At 39.8% G+C, this 19,243-nt stretch overlaps 1 protein-coding gene and 1 pseudogene across 1 annotated transcript in view; both read left to right on the top strand.

The window, feature by feature from the left end:
- LOC124179423 (period circadian protein-like) overlaps window positions 1-15,565 on the top strand; it is a 34,731-nt gene extending 19,166 nt beyond the window's left edge. Inside the window, exons 4-11 of the mRNA XM_046563766.1 lie at window positions 12,446-12,655; window positions 12,748-13,118; window positions 13,203-13,396; window positions 13,506-13,663; window positions 13,755-14,002; window positions 14,100-14,291; window positions 14,398-14,724; window positions 15,164-15,565. Coding sequence (XP_046419722.1) covers window positions 12,446-12,655; window positions 12,748-13,118; window positions 13,203-13,396; window positions 13,506-13,663; window positions 13,755-14,002; window positions 14,100-14,291; window positions 14,398-14,724; window positions 15,164-15,247 — 1,784 coding nt within the window. The 3' untranslated portion in view covers window positions 15,248-15,565. The remainder of the gene's footprint in view (window positions 1-12,445; window positions 12,656-12,747; window positions 13,119-13,202; window positions 13,397-13,505; window positions 13,664-13,754; window positions 14,003-14,099; window positions 14,292-14,397; window positions 14,725-15,163) is intronic.
- Window positions 15,566-15,605: 40 nt separating this feature from the next.
- Window positions 15,606-17,826, top strand: LOC124180735 (annotated as a pseudogene).
- Window positions 17,827-19,243: the final 1,417 nt, after the last annotated feature.

Below are 19,243 nucleotides of genomic sequence, written 5' to 3'. Positions count from 1 at the left end.
TCGATCTATGAACATTTCAATCGCACGCTGAAAGGTAAAATGTGGAAACGGTTCAGTATGCAAGGAAGCTACAAGTGGCTCGATATCTTATCTGATTTAGTTTCGACTTACAACAACGCCAAACACCGAACCGTAAGAATGAAACCGTCGGATGTCACCGCTGCAAACGAAAGGCTGTTATTACGTCAGGCGTACGGAGGGCTTCGAGCGATACCTACCATATCGGCAAAATTCAAATCCGGCGACAAAGTTCGAATCAGCAAATTCAAAAATGTCGTCGAGAAAGGTTACACTCCCAATTGGACGACTGAAATATTCACGATAACTCGAGTGGAAAATACTCATCCTGTGACGTACAAGCTCAAAGACTACCGAGATCAACCCATCGCTGGTGGTTTCTACGAACAAGAGCTCCTCAAGGTTGAACATCCGGATATCTATCTGGTGGAGAAGGTGCTCAAGAAGCGTGGAAGAAAAATATACGTTAAATGGTTAGGTTTTGACAATACACACAACAGTTGGATAAACGAATCGGACATGTAACATTAAATAAATGAATTTTTTGCAAAAACGTATGTGCCTCTTTATTTTATATCCGACACATAACAAGTACGCATCTTTATTTTTTAGACAATCGACAGACATATGCATCGTTGTACAATTTTTTATATTTCGGAACGTTCTTATTCACTATTTTACATAATAATATTTTATACATCATGGTACAGTTATAAATTACAAAGCTAAGGTGCAGGCTTGTAGCCCCACGGAAGCGTGTCGGTTGTGTTTTGAAACACGATCCGCTTGTAGTCATTCCAGCTCAGTGCCACTTTTTGCTGTTCTACGGTGTATACGTCGTGTTTTCGACTTAATATCAAATGCTGATTTGTAGAGAAATTTTCACGGTTCAAAACATATTCCAAATAATCGTTGAAAGTTATTTTTCTCAACGCTGATCCTTTGACACCTTTGGCACGTTTATTGTCTTTCTCATCTTCCAAGACTCTGAAAGCGTACAATTTAGCTCTTAATCCTACAAATTCCAGCATTATTTTCCCGTTATTCTTGTCTTTTATCAAGCCGAGAACTTTTTTGTTCGCTAGAGGCATTCCATAAACGTTGTCAAGCGGATAATCAGACGTATCGAATTTATGCAAGTCCTCCTTCATATGTTCGTATATGTCGGGGACGGTAAAATTGTAAATCAAACTGTCGGTATCCGTATACATTAATTTTGCTCGGTTGCCGAATTTCCGTTTAATATAATTATAATGAAAATCGTAGATATATGTTTTAGCCAGATCCATGATGGAGAAACCTGCATACAATGGTTTATTCAGCTTGACTTTCGTCTTACTCATTTCGACGATAATTATATCTTTGTCGAAAACGATGCAGCTGTGAAAATTAGGTTTGGCTATAGTAGCTCTATTATCGTATCTTCCATCCCATTTCGTGATCAGCCTGACATCTCTATATTTCCTAACATTTTCCATTGTTTTGCCAAAAACTGCGTTGTTCATCAGTTTGTAAAAATTTTTCTCGAATTCGTTGTGAGATTTTTTTCGCAAATTGGTATTCAAATCTATGTATTTTTTGAGCCACGGGGTTTGTCTGAATTTGAGAACTCTGTGAATTTCGAGTAATTTTAAGCCTAATTGCAAGCATTGTTTCAAAACTTGTTTTTCTTGGAAAATATCGTGGGCGTCAATTTCGGTTCCTTACTATTCGAGATCGGAGGTATATAGTGCTCCGGACACAGTGGTAAATCTTTATGAATTTCATGCAGTTCCTCAGGATATTCCAAATCCACCTCCAGTATGTAACCAAACTCCGTATCGTCCGAGATGGTAAGAACGTCGCATTGTCCGAAGTCTGATACTCATTCGGAGGAACTGTATGGAAGAGCAAAGCTCATAGCAGCACCGTACAAATTATTAACGTCAAAGTACATGAGGTAAGATTCTTCGACCTCAGGATCGAATTCCTCTCCCATATATCTATTGTTGGCCGTTGCGTATCTGTTCGAACACTGTGACACACCACCTCGAATATCTTTTTCGCTAAACATAACCATATCTATGTCGGTGAGAAGCTCGAGCTCGATGTCGGTACACTTTAACATAGCATCAAACGACAGACCGGGCGCGGTGTAATAATGTAACGGGTCCAGGTTGCACGTTGTCCAACAGCTCTGTCGAAAGTTTTGAAAAACGTCGGCTAGTAAAAACACGTCCGTCTGTAAATACAAGTCCGAATACTCTCCCAAAGTTTGAACGTTAAAAGTTTGCCAAACTTTACATGCATGTGCATAGTCGTCGTCTGATATATCCCGATCATTTAATTTTGAGTAAAATTGATGTTTGGATGGTAGCCGTCTGTCCTCGAGTTTCTCCCAACTGTCTATGTATTCGTCCGGGAACACTCCTTTTCTGGTCAATAACTGAAATTTATCTGAGCTACGATAAAATTTTCGTGTGATTGATTTTTGATCATCACCGAGATACGATGCTAATTTCTCAAGACTACTGGGCATGAAACGGTACGAATCTATGAAGCTAAACTTTATATTTGTCCCCTTGACATATTTTGTAAAAGAAATGTACTTTTCTTTGTTTACGGGTAGAAGCTCAAAATGCGAATCGTAACCCGACAGATTGTGGAATATCACTGGGATAGTGTGCGAATTTTGGTAATTTAGATTGCAACCTCGATGAGCAGCACCACGGTACTTTCCCGTGAAATGGCAGTGATCACGATGTTTCACGTCTGTGAGTGTAAACGGTTTTTCACAAATGTGACACACTGTTGTTGAATGAAATTCGTTGATTTGATTGAAATTGAGCGGTTCCATCGGTACAACAGTTTTGAAATAAGCTTCTAACGAATGTGCCAATTCCGCTAACTCATTCACAAACCATTGAATGCAAGTCTCTCCACGATTAATTTTAAATTTTGAAATTGAATCGTCAAACGCACAATGTAGATAGTAAGCTATACTATACGGAAGATGCTTCTGATAAATTGTTCTTGTACCCATCTTTTTGAGCGTAGGTTCCAGTAAACATTCTAGATCCGCGTAAATGCAGAATGGAACGGTTTCTTTGTGCTTGAAATTTTTGAATTTCAGTATCTTTCCATCCTCTGTAGGTAGAATAATTTTGGTTTTGTTTAAATTCATGCAATCTACGTTGTGCTTTGTCAAATATCTTTCAGAATGAAAGTAAGTCAAACATCTATCGCACAACCAAGTACGACCATTACGTTTAGAAATCTGAGAACTTGTTAATCGAGACAGATTGTGAATACAAGTAAAATGAGAGATTCTATTTTTTTCATAATTTTCCATATCAACATCATCGTCATTGTCAGTGATTTCAGTTTCTATCGCTAAAAGATAAATTACAGGTTTATCAGACTCATTCTGACTCAGGTGAATCGGTACTATTTCACTTTTTTTCCGATCACCCTGGTCTATGCCATAAACGTTAATTGAAAGACCGTTAAGCTTCTCAAATTTCGAAATGGTGTTTTTGTCTAGAGAAATAGAAAACTTTATACCATCATACCGTAGCACTGAGCTGAAATGCGGGTACGAGCTGGTCGCGTTGGGATTGTTGTTGTCGGCTGGGAACAGAGCTGCGGTGACCGACCAAAGAAAGCAGTAAGAGTCGTTGTTTCTGATGTTTACCACAGCCTTCTTACCACTGATATGCTTAGGTAACGAGGTGTATGTGAACACATCGCCTCGTAGTGGCACGTACTTGTTGATATTCACAGTCAAATTGATTATTTCAGTCAGCGACCAGCCTGAATCCTTTTCCTGGAAATCTTCCACCTTTTTCAACAAACGTTCCGTCGCGTTTTCGATGAACCATTCGTTGGTATCCGTTGTCTCGAGGATGATTTCATTTCTCGTATTGAAAAATTTGATCTCTTCCACCGTGTGATCATCTTTTCTAACTTCAAACTTACAAGCCAGGATAACGTTGGCTTTCAAGCTCCTGTCTTTCTTCAAAGCGTTTTTTAGTCCTGTCACAGCTAGTACCTTTGCGTCTTTTAGAAATCTCTCCACATCTTTATGCTTCAAATTGACGATGGATCCAGTTCGAATTCTCCCCTCGGAAGCTGATTCCAAATCTTCCCAGTGAACTCGATCGCTTCTTCTTACTTTCCGCGTACCTCCGCCCGTTTTCTGAAGACGTTTGAATTTTTCCGCGAGCGCTTTCAAGAGTCCGATCGTTGTGATAATTCTCATCTTTTCTCCAATCGATGAAGCCTTTCGCAAAATTTTGTTCAGAAGGCGAATATTTTGACTTCCGAATTTTATCCATTTTTGAATTTCTGCTGTTGATGATGACTTGTCCAAGATTTTGTACACCGATTCCATAATATCGATTAATCTCAAACACTTCGGATTCCATCTTGAGCTTTTCCTCACGTATACTTGACAAGTTGAGACTTAATGATCGATTGCATTGATGAGCGTCCTTTTTATAGGACAGCAGTACGTATGTTTGTGTATGCGCGCGCACCTTTTAGCATTCCTAGAGCGATAGTAACCCAACACCGCAGGCTCTGAATGTACCGCAGCTATCGGTCGACCTTGCACTCTTGTCTTGACTGAACCCGTTCAAAATTCATCGTAGAGTTCACAGTATAGTTACAAGCCAAACAAATGTCACGTGGTTGATATCAAGCCGGCATCCGAGTAAGTGAAAAACAATTCTCAGAACCATTAATTTTGGAATATCGCGTGGTTGATAACGTGGGAAAAGAATGTGGGGTGGTTGATGTCACCCATTAGCAGTCCTACCGTGGGAAAAGAATGTGGGGTGGTTGACGTTACACATCAGCAGTCCTACCGTGGGAAAAGAATTCGAAGTGGTTGATGTTACAAATCAACAGTCCTATCGTGGGAAATGAATGCGGGACGGGTAACCGACATTCAGGTCGGTGAAAAAGTTCACGCCCCCCGTTGCGCCCTCTACCGTTGGCAGGCGAGCACTCCATAGGGATTCTGACCTTCGGTCGGTAAAACAGCCCGATTTTGAAGTTCTACTGATAAGAATTGTCGGTAAGGCAGTGCGATTTTTACCGTCGACCGATACAACTGTCGGTAAGGTTGCACGGTTTTGACCTCAAGTCGGTACGGTGGACTGTGACGTCATCGCGGAAAAGGGTTTGAGTCTGGGGAGAATGTCGGTAAGTGTCGGTAACAGGAATCTGTAAGTAGAACACTCATAGCTATGCTACTAACGTTTCTGGATTTTCGCTGAAGTGAGCTGTGAAGATCAAATCATGCGAAACATTTGAGTTATTCCTATTATTCGAGATACTCAAATTATTCGATTCGAAAATGGGATGGAATATTATTTATAACTATTCGATTAGTTTACATTTGAAATTCGTCGCGACGAGACACATTTTTGACTTGTGTGTGAAGCTTGTCGATATGTGCACACGTGTGCTGTATGTGGCTATTAATGTGAATTACATTCACTTAGCCATTTTTGAACGGCGGGTCGTTCATTTTTGCTGATATGAACTACACATATCATATTTTTAGCGAAAAAAATTTTCTAGAGAAGAGTACAATTTCGAAATTGTACTCTTCTCTATTCGATTACTGTCGAATTATTCGTGATTTCGAATTATTGGCACACCCCTAGAATATAGGAGATATATGATTTTTGCCGAATGGAAACAAAAGTGATACGAGGATTAAATTATGTTAATTCTATGTGTTGCAATTAATGCATCTACGACCAAGGGTGGAGGAGTAGAAAATGAATACACAAACTAGAACTTGATTTGGGTGTATTCAAGTTAAACTATAAACAGAGTTGTTGTGGAAGCAGAGTAACTACTCTGACAACACTCACATCACGACTGACCTCCTAATTCATCAGCTCATTCTTACACCTCTATGACACACTCACACACAAACATGCATACATTATACAAAGCATCATATTGCTTGTAACACTATGCAATCTAGGAGTGCCCCTCTCATCGGTTCTGAATGGAGTGTTTTCATAGAACCCTATTTGTGTCAGTATACACTACCGGCGGAAAGTTTTCGGACAAGAGTTGGAAAACGTGCCGGAACGGTTTTTTACGCCATTTCACCGGTAGTTGGCCAAGGCCAATTTGACTCACGGCATTTTAAAGAGAGGAGATTCACCTACATTTTGGCTTTTTAAAAAAATTTTGACGATTTTTTTGACAATTAGCAGACAGTTTTGAAAACGACCATTTCTAGTCGTTTTTTTGTTCCGTTGTGAGTGGACCCCGTTTGCAGTAAAAATATTTTTTATCCATTTCTCCGACTAACATCATAAAGGGGGAAACCTAAGCTTCAATTCCGTTTTTTAGAAAAATTTTTGCGATTCTTCTTCCCAGAAATATTTCGTTTTTTGATAAAAAGCAGACAATTTGAATATTGCTCCGTAGTACGAAAACGACGAGGTTTACAAGAAAACTTTACGCGGTAAAAAGTTGCATTACTTCTTGCTGAGTTCATGAGAATTTTTTCAGATTTTTTTTGAGAAAGTTTTTTTAATCACTATGGCTATGCTATGGGATTCCCTACAAATATCATGGAACGGAACATTCCGCGAAACATTCGAAAAACTTGTGGAGAGGATGCCACGTGTGGTAAACAGCTTGCTGTCAGCGAGAGGAGGTTTCTTCAACGAGACCAAAGTATAATATGTAATTGAAAAATTCAATTATATTATTATTTATTTTTAATAATTAATTTAATAATAAAAAGAATAATAATTATATACTTTATGTATTTATTATATGTATATGTAAAGTGATATGAGTCAGTTCTGTAGCATTTATAAATTATTAACATCATTATTTCAAACGGTTTGATGTTTGAGGCCTGATAACTCCGAAACGACTTACCTTACGCAAATCTTTATTCAGATCTTTTTTGTAGAGCGTAACATTTCCTACAAGAATATGTTTTGTTTATATCTTCACACTGATTCGTTTTCGAGCAATAAAATTCTAAATTTTCAAAAAATTCTTTCCCATTTTATTTAAATGGGAAATAGAAAATTGAGAATCACCACCTTTAAATATCAATATTAAGAGCTCATATTTTACCGAGGTCATTTTTGAGGGACACTCGGAAGATTTTTCAATGTCCTTGGAAAAAAAAAGAATAGTCGGTTTTTTTGAAACACTCTAATATTTATTGTATAGACCAACATGATAGGAAAAAAAGAGAAATAGTACCGATTCACTTGAGAGTGAATAAGTTTAACAAACTTGTAATTCATGTTTTAGTGTTAAAAACCGGAATTACTGACGATGACGATGATTTTGATATGGGAAATTGTGAAAAAAAAACAGTCCATCATTTTGCTTGGACTCGAAATTCATCTCGATTAATAAGTCCAAAATTGTTTTACCTACAGAGGAGGAAAAGATTCTGAAATTAAAAAATTCTAAGCATAGAGAAACCGTTTCGTCCCGCATTTATGCGCATCTTGAATGTTTACGGCAACCTATTCATATTAAAGTGTCGAAAGACAGAACAATTTACCAGAAGCATATTCCATACAGTATAGCATATTACCTTCATTACGCATTTGACGATTCCTTTTCAACATTCAAAATCAACCGTGTGGAAACTTGCATCTAATGGTTTGTGAATGAGTTAGAGGAAAGACGTGAAACATCGTGATCACGGTCATTTCACAGGAAAGTACCGTGAGCATATTAAGGCTGTAGTCTTAATTATCAAAACTCACATACTATCCCAGTGATATTCCACAATCTGTCAGGTTACGATTCGGATTTTCTGATTAAACCATTGGCTACATCTTTCGAGGGTACTATTCAGCTTCTACCTGTTAACAAAGAAAAGTACATTTCGGAACGGACGTAAAGTTTCGATTCATATAATCGTTCCGTTTCATGGCAGACAGCCTTTAGATATTAGCAGTGGATTTGGATGATAATCAAGAAACAATTACACGTAAATTTTGCACCAGTTCCGTCAGATTTAAGTAATTAACCAGGAAAGGTTATTCTTCCGTACGAGTACATGGATGATTGAGAGAAACTCGAGGGCGTGCAGTTGCCACCTAAAGAAAAATGTTATTCACAATTGAACAACCAAGATATTTCGGATAAAGATTATGCACATGTATGTAAAGTTTGGCAAGCTTTCAATCTATGAAAACGATGAGGGGATATTCAGACTTGTAATTGCAAGCTGATTTTTTTTCTGTTGACTAATATTTTTGAAAAGTTGCAACAAAATTGTTGGGCAACCTTACACAATAGAGCCTTTAAATTATTACACGGCGCCCGGTCTTTCACTTGACGCGATGCTGAACTCGAGCTTTTCACTGATATAGATATGGTTATGTTCATAAAAAAGGAATTCGAGGTGGTGTGTCCCAATGCTCTAATCGATAGGCAAAGGCTAATAACAGATGCTTTCAATTCAGAGCTACAGGAATCATATCTCATGTACCTTGACGTTAATAATTTATACGGTGCTACGATGAACTTTGCTCTGCCATGCAGTTCCTTCGAATGGTTATCGGTTTGAGGGCAATTTGATGTTCTTACCATCTAGGCCGAAGCGAAATTTGGCTACATATTAGAGTTGGCCGAGTATCAGAGTCTTACCTTTATACTTAGTCAGAAGTATCAGGTTTGTACCATAAAACAGAAGAAGGTAGCACTGATTGTGAGCTGGAAGGCCGATAAGCGGATCGTATTTCGAAACACGACCGATACGCTTCCGTGGGGCTACAAGACGTGCAGATAAACTGAGCCTTATGGTTACTGCATTTTAGTATCTGGGGTGTGAAATAAAATTTTGCCTATATATAGGGCGTAAAATAAAAACATATGTTTATTTTAAAGAAATCAGTTGTTCATAATGTTACACATCAGATTCAATTATCCAACTATTGTGTTTAGTATCAAATCCTAACCACTTAATGATTAATTTCTTTCCTCGCTTCTTGAGCACTTTCTCCACGAGATATATGTCCGGATGTTCAACCTGGAGGAGCTCCTGTGCGTAGAAACCGCTAGCGATGGGTTGATTTTGATAATCTTTGAGCTTGTACGCCACAAGATGTGTATTTTCTATCCGGTTTATCTATATCTATAGTAATATTATAAAGAGGAAAGATTTGTATTTTTACTATTATCTAACATTGTGTACATAACTATTATCGTTATGTCACAATAACCATTTTTTACATTTTAAAAGTTGATAGATATACCGATCAAAATTAGACCACACCATTCACACTTCTGTTTAAATCTTTATCCAAATAAATCATATTGTTTTTAAGACTGTTTCAATTCATATAGATTACTTTCTGAATTGTTATTACGAATTTAATAAGTCATAGAAATAGAAAAAATAAACGCTGTCGCGTTGTGCATGTTATTCATACCTTATTATTCCTCATTATCCAAATAAATTATTTTGTATTCAAAATTGTTTCGATACCTGTAGATTACTTTCTGAATTTTTCAAATCGTATATTCCATGCAAAAGATATTAGGAATTTAAAAAGTCACAGATCAGCCACGACACGGCACGGCAGCGACTTTTCTATGCTAGTCAGGCATTGCAGCCGTGCGGGAGAGGGGCGGGCACATCTATGAAATAGGTAGCCGCGCGGCTCATTCGCGCGGTCGGCTCCCTACGCAGCGGACGTTTTTTTGTCCAAGTTAAAAAGTTCTTCTCAGAACTAATTATGAATTGTTTATTCACGCTTTACTGTCTATTATTTGTACAATTGTAAGTATAAATAGATAATGTAGTACCGCGTTTAAAAAAATATAAGAATAAAGCAGCAAAAAAATATAAATAAAAGGTAAAAATATAAAAAAAATCTTATGTCCACCCGTGCGAAGCCGGGACGGGCCTCTAGTCGTGAATATTTCAGTTGTCGAATTGGAAGTGTAACCTTCTTCTTGGACAAAGGTTCCAGCAAACCCTTCGTTTTTGGATAAAACTTGTCACTAATACCGATGTGGTCACTCTTAAAACTTACCAACGAATCACTAATCATCAGTCTATCGTTTAAGAGGTTGCGTACACCGTACACGTTGTCCAATTCACTTTTCCTCTTCTCATCTCTCATAATTTCAAAATACTCATCCTCGGTTTTGTCAATAGGAGTTTCGATGATTGTTTTATCTCCTGCCGAAACAAATGAATCATCTATCTCCGGGGTTGTTTCATTTTTCGTCTGCTTTAATTATTCTCTAATTTCTGCCACTTCTTGTTTGACAGGTTTCGTATCTTTTGTAACATTCATTAGTTCTTGCAACGGAGTCACTACTGGTTTGAAAACGTCGCTCAATTTCTGAGTCGTAGATTCCTTGCCCGACTTGAGCAATTTGTGTTTTCGACGGATCGCGGCACGCGAACGGTGAACGGAAAATACTTCATATTCTCAACATTGTCCAAAAATTGCTTCAACAATCGGTATTTCGGTTGGTTGAGGGATTTCCAGTAGATGTAGATATTTTCAAACTTGAGTCCGTTGGCATGGGTTACAAGTGTGTGCATTAGTTTTACCAGAATTTGATGGTCTGCAGAAAATTGTACCTACACTATTCGGAAGTAATTTACCACGCCGTTGGTGCCTTTTCACATTTTGCTCTGAAAGTTTGTCAAAATTCATCACGGGAAGCTTAATAGGTTGTGCCTCAAACCATATCTCGGTCATGACTGACCGGGTTTGCTATGCATACGACGTTTTTAAGCACTTCCCTTCAATCAGAGCATCGGGATCATCGTGTACAGAGGTAAACGAAGCAACAAAACGTCTATTTACCTGATAAGAATGTCTGATAAAAAGGACTAGAATTTATGGTACGAACTGTACACTCATCACACAACAAAACAATTTTAAGACCAAGTCCTGCTTCAGAAGCAGTTTCAAACTTAACATTTCCGTCACAGATTTTACACTTCACGCATTCAGAAATTGCTGCAAATACTGCAATAAAGTTCAAAATTCGATAATCAACAGACGAATCACGTGGCACTAAGATTTCCTCTTGCGTTTTGAAATTTTTCGCAGAGGTACTAAAACTACTTTCATCCGTTGCAGCTATTTATGGATTAAAAACAATTCTTCGCTTCTTTGGTTTCGACTTTTGCATTTTAGAAGATGCCCTCATTTCTCTGCTACACTTCATTTTTACAAAAATATCACAGGATCTTTGGCCTCCTAGTTTCACACGCTTTGCCACTTCGAGAATACATTCCGAATTGACAAAAAATTTTCTGTGTGTGTACTTAAATATACGTACACTTGGGGACAACGAATCTGAGACGACTAACTTTTTACACTAGACAGTTATGTTGGCAACACCGAGAAACCTGCAGTGCCACAGTCGGCTGAGTTCGAAACAAACTCAATCTCAATAAACGTAACATAACCCATGACCGTCGAACCTTATCTTCGAATACGTGTCAATCTAACAAGTCGTTAACCCCGCGATATTCTAAGGTTAGATTCGACGGTCATGGGTTATGTTATGTTTATTGAGATTGAGTTTGTTTCGCGCTCGGCCGACTGTGGCGCTGTAGGTTTCTCTGTGTTGCCAACATAACTATCTAGTGTAAAAAATTAGCCGTCTCAAATCCATTGTCCCCTAGTGTACATTACGAATATAAGATTTAAAAAAATCGATTTTTTGAAAATTTTAACTGTATATAACCCCTATAAGTCGCACCGAAAATACGATTTTCGTAAGAGATCAAATCCTAGTGTACAATTACGAAACCACATATAGGAGTTGGTAATGAGCGTAAGCCATACTTTACGTGTCCGCCATAACGCCGAGTCAAATATAGGCTTGCCTATTTCATATTTATAGGTTCGTTGATACGTCGGTAAATCAATGATGAACCTCATCCTGTATGCTGGTGAGTTCGGAATTTGGCATCCGGAACTGTCAGAGTAAGGAGATCACGATTTGCAACTAGAAATAAATTAGTTCAGTTCAATTTCGCTAGAGTACATAAGTATTAACTGTAAGATACACAGAGCACCGTAATTTCAAATTGAAATCGGGAACATGACGGATGAGGGGAATGAAAAACTTAGGTCCTCTCATAATGTATTGAAGTGAAAAAACATTGAACGGGAGTGAAAACTGTGCAACTCCAAATCGAGTGGATATTTCACTCCAATAGAGTGAATATTCACTCCCATCGAGTAAAATTTAGAGTGATTTGATTCACTCGCCAAGCCTTTGGCGTGGCAAAGTTCACTCGAAAATGAATATTCACGTCATCATGCGAGTTGCGCGGTTTTCACTCCAAGGTAATTTAAAGAGAACACAATTGTTCGATTCCACGAATAACGTGCCGATATAATAAGCATTTTTGTTGGTCTGTACAATCTAATCCTTTGGATACTTACCGCAGGAAATGATCGGCCGTACTTTGACAGCAAATCGTCACTCGCAACATCTCCTACCTATAGTCAGCTTAACTATTACGAGAAGTTACAGAGATATTACAAAAGCCAGCCATGCACTACTACCATGTACGAAGGTGAAGAAGAGAATGGCAACGTACCAAGCAGCACTAAGGACGAGTACCTGGGTTACAGAGCCAAAAGTGAAATCCTGACAGGTGCGTCACATTTTCAAGTTCAGAGATGAGGAATCCACATGAGATGAGTTCCGCGAGTATCCACTCGAATGCTTTAATAATTTTTGTATTAGATCCTACGAGGAAATGCATGTCTCCAGAGAATGGGAGTGAGGCAAGTGGCTGTGAAAGTGATGGAAATTCGAGCAGCGGTTCAAACAGCCAATCCAGCTCAGCGAGCCAAGGAGACACTTCTGTCATGACGGACACTGCGAGTTTCAAGCTATCCACGCTGACACAGTCCTCGCTTACAAAGCACAAGGAGGACATGGAGAACTTATTGTTAGAGCATTACAGAAAAATCAGGTCAACGATGAAGAGCGATAAATTAAAAAACGTACGACCAAAGTCTGTCATCGAGAAGTCGAGTGACTCTGTCTGTCCAAGCAAAACGCCGACCTTGAAGAGGACTGGTAGTCCTATCAAAAATGGTCGTGACGGCAAGGTGATTAACGAGACGATGGTAGCTTACATCTCGGGATATTGTATGACGGTGTTTCTAATCATCCAAATCTACCACATGCTTTAGGTTTCCAAACGTGACAACATTTCTAAAGTCAATAATTCAACGCCAGTCGCATTGAATGCCGCAGTATCCAGTGCCAGCATTGTTCAACCTTCCGTCATCAACGCTCACAGCAGTTCAAACCATACTGCACGGCCATACGATTCGGTTGACGTTCCATCAGCTGAAACAGCGCAACCTTGTACCTCGGCACAAACGTGTGTATCGTTACCCCGCTTTTAGTGTTATAACATTTCATTTTGCAATGAGACCTGAGCTTTGGTATCACGTAATTCTTTGTAACTAACCCCTTGATTTGCGTTTCAGCCTGTTGTCGCAACTACCTACAATGTATCCAGCGATTATGCAACTGGTTCCACTTTACTACTTTGCAACTCTGCGAAATGGATCCGTACCGACGTATATTCCTCAGGAACATCCTGGCCCATCTGTGCAAAAGCAGTCAGTACATCAAACTCCTTACAGTGAGTTCCTCTCGAAAATTAGAATTCGTTGGTACGATAGAGGGTAGCAAGAGGATCGCTAAATGCTTGTATACCTTTTACGATTTTTTAGACCATTATCTCACAACTGGTACGGCAATTTATCCATCAGTTATGGGGATACCAACAGCAATGGCGATGGAATACAGGCCGTTTATAATTCCACAGTCTGATTTAGCGGTGAAAAACGTTTGCGAAACTACCCATACTCCAGTAAAGGAGCCCGAGCAGGTTCCATGTCAAAATCGATTGGCCAGTCAAGCAGCGAGCGTCAAGCCGGAATCTGAAAGTATAACGGCGGAGTCGGGGTGCTCGAAAGAGGTAAAATTAGATGTCATTTAGTTCCAAGAAGAGGAAAATATCTGTTTGATAGAAGGCACCTTGGAATGTTTTTGAACTCTGAATATTCGTTCTGAAGGTCTTATCTCTCGGTGAACACAAATGTCGCAGTGATGAAAATAGTCCCACGGCTAAAATCGTGAAACGAGATCAATCCGCAAAGTATCACGAGGACGATTCAAGATGTTCTAGTCTCTATAGCAGTTCCTGGAACGAAAGTAACGGCAGCAGCTTGAACCTGGACCGAAAGGAAACCAGTGAACAGTCAAAGGTATGTTAATTACTTCAATTGGCTCGTCTTGCAATCGGTCGATCCGTGCCATAGCCAAATTCAATTGATGATGATGCTGACCACGTTATGTAATTGGTTTTCACAGAGCACTGGCGGCAAACAGACAGATGTCTCGAACAGCGACAAAGAGATAAAAGCATTACGGAAACAGCCTTCATGGCTGGATGGAGTCAAATTGACTCCAGAGCTGATTTACGAGTACCAAATGGACTCAAAGACACTCCAGGAGGTTTTAGAGGCAGATAAAAAAGTTTTGAAAAAGTTCACTCAGCCACTTCTTGTAAACGACCAGCTTAGCCAGTTGTACCTTGACTTAGAGCTGGAGGGTTTTGGCACAAAGATTATGCTCGACGAAGGCACCGCTGTCAGTGAGAGTGCCAGCACCGACGAAGCGGTGGAGGACAGTTTGGAGGTGAGCTTCCGTCAACGGCGTTGATCAAGGGATTAACCCTTCCAAACTTCCGGAGGTGTTTTCCGTTACCTTGTTGGTTTTTTCTTCCTTTTCTTCGTCATTTCATTCTGTTCCCCTCTCGTAAAAATACTGCATGTCATCAATTTTCTGGTCTATGCTCAATCTTCCAATTTCTAATGCTTCCACTATCGGCTATTGTACCTGCCTTATACCACTATTCCTGTGTACCGAAAATAGTCTTGTTGACTAAAAGCCGTACACGTTGTACTACAATATATATACCTATATGTGTTGTGGTGTTTGTGTTTATCATTAGCGTAGAGTTTTAAGTGTCTTGGGGAGATTTTCGTGGAATCACTGTGAGTGACAGTAGATTGTAGAAATTTACTGTGGAATTTGCGATGCAAAATTCTTAAAAATAGTATGAAATATTTTACAGCAAAAAAAGGAGCAGCACTGCTCTATGGAATATGGGAGGCTAATGATGATCCATGAGGAGAACGCCCAATTCCCACCTTCGTAGAGCCTTGCAGCTATTGGTGGTTCAGTGTAATTAGAGTAGTGTCAAATCAAGATATATACCTGTAAGAAAAAAAGGAATCACCAGCTATAAAGGAACTTTATCAGTTGAATATATACTATAGGTAATAACAGTAACGAAAGTGACCGTATACGAGAATCTGGCGAATCGGATGAAAACGAAAAATTTTCTTGAACGGTATGGTGAAAGTTTTTGCGTCGTATGTTTAATCGCAAAACGTTTGCGATCGTATTCACACAGGCTGATGCCTAATAGTATGAACAGTGAAAAAGCATATTTACATTGTCAGTATCTCTTTATATTTTGAAGTTAGTGATCGTTGGAGGATTAATGATGGGTAATTTTCGTCGAGTGTAGGTCAATTGAAGAGACATTTTTTTTTCTAAGCAATATTTTATTGCAACGTTTCGATCGGGCTGCAGCCGATCATCTTCAGGCTAAATTTAGTAACATTTCTTAAGCATGGCAGGGTCAACACCATGCTTAAGAAATGTTACTTTTAGCCTGAAGATGATCGGTTGCAGCCCGATCGAAACGTTGCGATAAAATATTGCTGGGAAAAAAAATTTCCTTTCGATTAATCAACACTCGACGAAAATCACCCATCATTATCTCTTTATAAAAAAGAGTATCAAAGATCTTGAAGTGAGTATCGTTGAACCATCAAAAATCTGCGTACAGTATAGCAGAAAGTAGAGAAATGATTACATGTTAAATTAATTGTATTTTGCGCCTCTTCCTCAAGATCAGAATGAAGTGCCCCTACTATGCACCGATGTCGCCACAATCTTTATAGTTCAAGTTTTTTGTTCCGGTCCTATTCCATGTATATTCCGGTACGCAACTCATTCTTCTTCTTTGTGCCGATCACGTCACACGTTTACTCAGAAATTGGAAAAGGAAAAAGAAAGAGAAATGGGAAAAAAGAAACACAGGCATCGAAAGAAACTACAAGATCGAGTCGAATGGCTGGAGAAACAATTCCAAAAGCAAATAGACGGAAACCATGAAGACAAGCGTAGTAAGCATTTGAGATTCTTCGTGGGACTCGATATTGTACGAAAGGGAAAAATGTGTTTTTTTGGTCCAACCATAAACCATAAATGTGTCACAACGATGTCTGCGACATCGTATGTGTACATAACCCTGTACATTACGCCATGCGGATTCTGTCTCACGATCGTCCAACGGTCGCGAATGTAAGATCCGACGGCCATATACAATATTTCACGTAGCGGTATGCAACCGACTCGTGGAAGCGAACAACCCTAGATTCTATAAACAAGAGACAAATATAAACAAGCCGATTTATTTTGCTTTCGTTCTCTTCCCGCTTTAACGTGCGATAGAAGACGGGGTTCGATACGGAGTCGATCACGGAGTCGATCTCATAGAAGAGATCGCGATGATTAAGTCTCACCAAGGTTACATCGACGCCAAGACTGCGGAGGTTATCGCAGTGACGATAAAAGTTACGACGATTATGCAAATCGTCGTGACAAAGATCGTCGCTCTAGGCGTAGTCGCTCCTATCAACGAGAACAAAATCATTCGTACATGGATCCTGCGAGCTGTCGCGACCGCGATAGACGCAGTGGGACTGAGTTTTCTCTGGATCGCGCAAGAAACTCGAGAAGCGAGTCACCGAGAGAACATTTTGATTCGCGCTCATGAGCGCACTCGATATCTCCCTCGTTCGACCCACAGGAGGGAAACTCCGGCGACAAAACAAACGTTGCTCAACCGAACACTCGAGAGGTCGCGGATACCCCAGTCATTACGACTGGCGCGATTATTGCCAATGCGAAGCCAGATATAGGAGAGGCGTCAGCCGAGACACAAGAGACCGAATTGGAGGCAGAGGTTTTGGAAGTGTTCGGAGAACGTCTCAGACGGGAACGAATGCTAGCACCGGCGGTGCACAGTCATCTCGCGACGCTTTGGCTGGAAATTATCGAGAAGGGTCTCCCGGCGGAGGAACGGAAAGGGTTTTTGAAAAAGATTTCGCCTCCGCATAATTGTGTCTTCATCGATCCTCCCAAATTGAATTTGGAGGTTAAGGCAGCCTTGGATAGTACAGTCGTAAAAAGAGACGAAAGAATTGTCGAAAAACAAAAAAAGGTCGCTGCTTCGCTCGCCGGCGTGGGGAAGGTTATAGATCTGCTGATCAAATCGAATCTTGCGGATAAGAAGCAATATTTAGAACCCCTCGACGGCGTTGCAAAACTTCTGGCGGACCTGCAACACGACGAAACATCGATCCGGAAGAGTCTAATTCTGAAAAACATCAAGGCACCGTTTAAAGACACGCTGAAAGATTTGTCATCGAGCGACTGGCTGTTTGGGAAAGAACTTGGCGAAAAAAAAAAACTGCTAAAGTTTTACAGCAATCATCGAAGGATTTAAAACAGCCCGCCAAGCAATTGTCGGATCAAGGAAAAAATTCAAAAAACTCGAGGGGCCCGCCTCAACAAAGTCGCAACAACCGAGGCAACAAGTCCACGTCACGGGGGAGGAGTTATCAGCAGAAAGACCGTCAGCCTCTGAAGAAAAACAATTAAACGTATGTAAATTGGCCGGTCGGTTAGCTTTTTTTAAACGAACCTGGCTCGAAGTAACCTCGGACGAAATCATCCTGAGCCGGGTCACAGGCTATAGAATACCTTTTACATCAAAGGTAGACCGACACACACCACCTGCCGAGCCTCGGTGGTCGGATCAAGAAAGGAAGGTAATGCGAGAACAAATCGTAACGTTGTTGGGGAAAGGCGCGATACAAAAGTGTCAGACGGAGACCGGACAATTCATCTCAAAAATTTTGCTCGTGCCAAAACCGGATGGTTCTCACCGTTTTACATTGAATTCAAAACAGCTAAACGAATTTATAGCTACGGAGCAATTTAAATTAGAAGACGGTAAAACGGTAAAGCAAATGATAACTCGCGGTTGTTTTATGACGACTATTGACTTAAAGGACGCGTATTATCTAATTCCGATTGCGAAATCTGATAAAAAATTTTTACGGTTGATTTTCGAAGGAAAACTGTATCAATTTACGTGTATGCCCTTCGGGCTGAACAGAGCTCCATATACATTTACAAAATTAATTAAGCCGGCAGTGTTGCATCTCAGAGAGCGTGGATTACTATCGGTAATATACTTAGACGATCTATTGATTCTGGGGGACTCATGTGAGGAATGTTTGAGATATACTCATATAACGAAACGGTTATTTGAAAAGTTAGGTTTTGTTATTAATGAAAAAAAGAGTCACGTAATTCCCTCGACGAGACTTAAATTTCTCGGGTTCATTTACAATTCCGAAAGATTGGATATCAGGCTTCCGGAAGAAAAAGTTGTCAAGATTGCACAAAATATTGAAAAATTTAGTAGGATGAGCCGCTGTACAATCCGAGAATTTGCGGGATTAATCGGAACACTAGGTTCGTGTTGATCAGCATTGAAGTACGGATGGGTTCACATGAAAAATTTTGAGCGAGCAGAATTCTTGGCTCTCGAGGCGAATTACGGAAATTTTGAGGCGCGCATGTATCTCTCAGACGATTTACAGGCAGATTTTGAGTGGTGGAAAATTCACATTCGCAAAGCAGTGCGTTCGATAACGCCGTTTAAAGCAGCTCATGAAATTTCCTCTGACGCGTCGCGCTCCGGTTGGGGGGCGTGTTGTGAAGGCAACCGAACCCATGGTCACCGGAGCCAAGAAGAACAAGCTCATCACATTAATTATTTAGAATTATTGGCGGCCATGTTTGCCTTAAAATGTTTCGCGAAGAACCTAAAAGACTGCGATATATTATTGATAATCGTTAATACTACCGCGTTTGCATATATCAATAATATGGGCGGCATTCAATTTCCCGTGTTGAGTAGGCTAGCAAAAACAATTTGGAAATGGTGCGAGAGAAGAAATATTTACATTTTCGCATCATATATTTCGTCTCAGGACAATTATCAAGC

This window comes from Neodiprion fabricii, chromosome 4, assembly GCF_021155785.1.
Source record: "Neodiprion fabricii isolate iyNeoFabr1 chromosome 4, iyNeoFabr1.1, whole genome shotgun sequence".
Lineage (NCBI taxonomy): Eukaryota > Metazoa > Arthropoda > Insecta > Hymenoptera > Diprionidae > Neodiprion > Neodiprion fabricii.
This window is presented reverse-complemented; position numbering and strand designations above follow the sequence as displayed.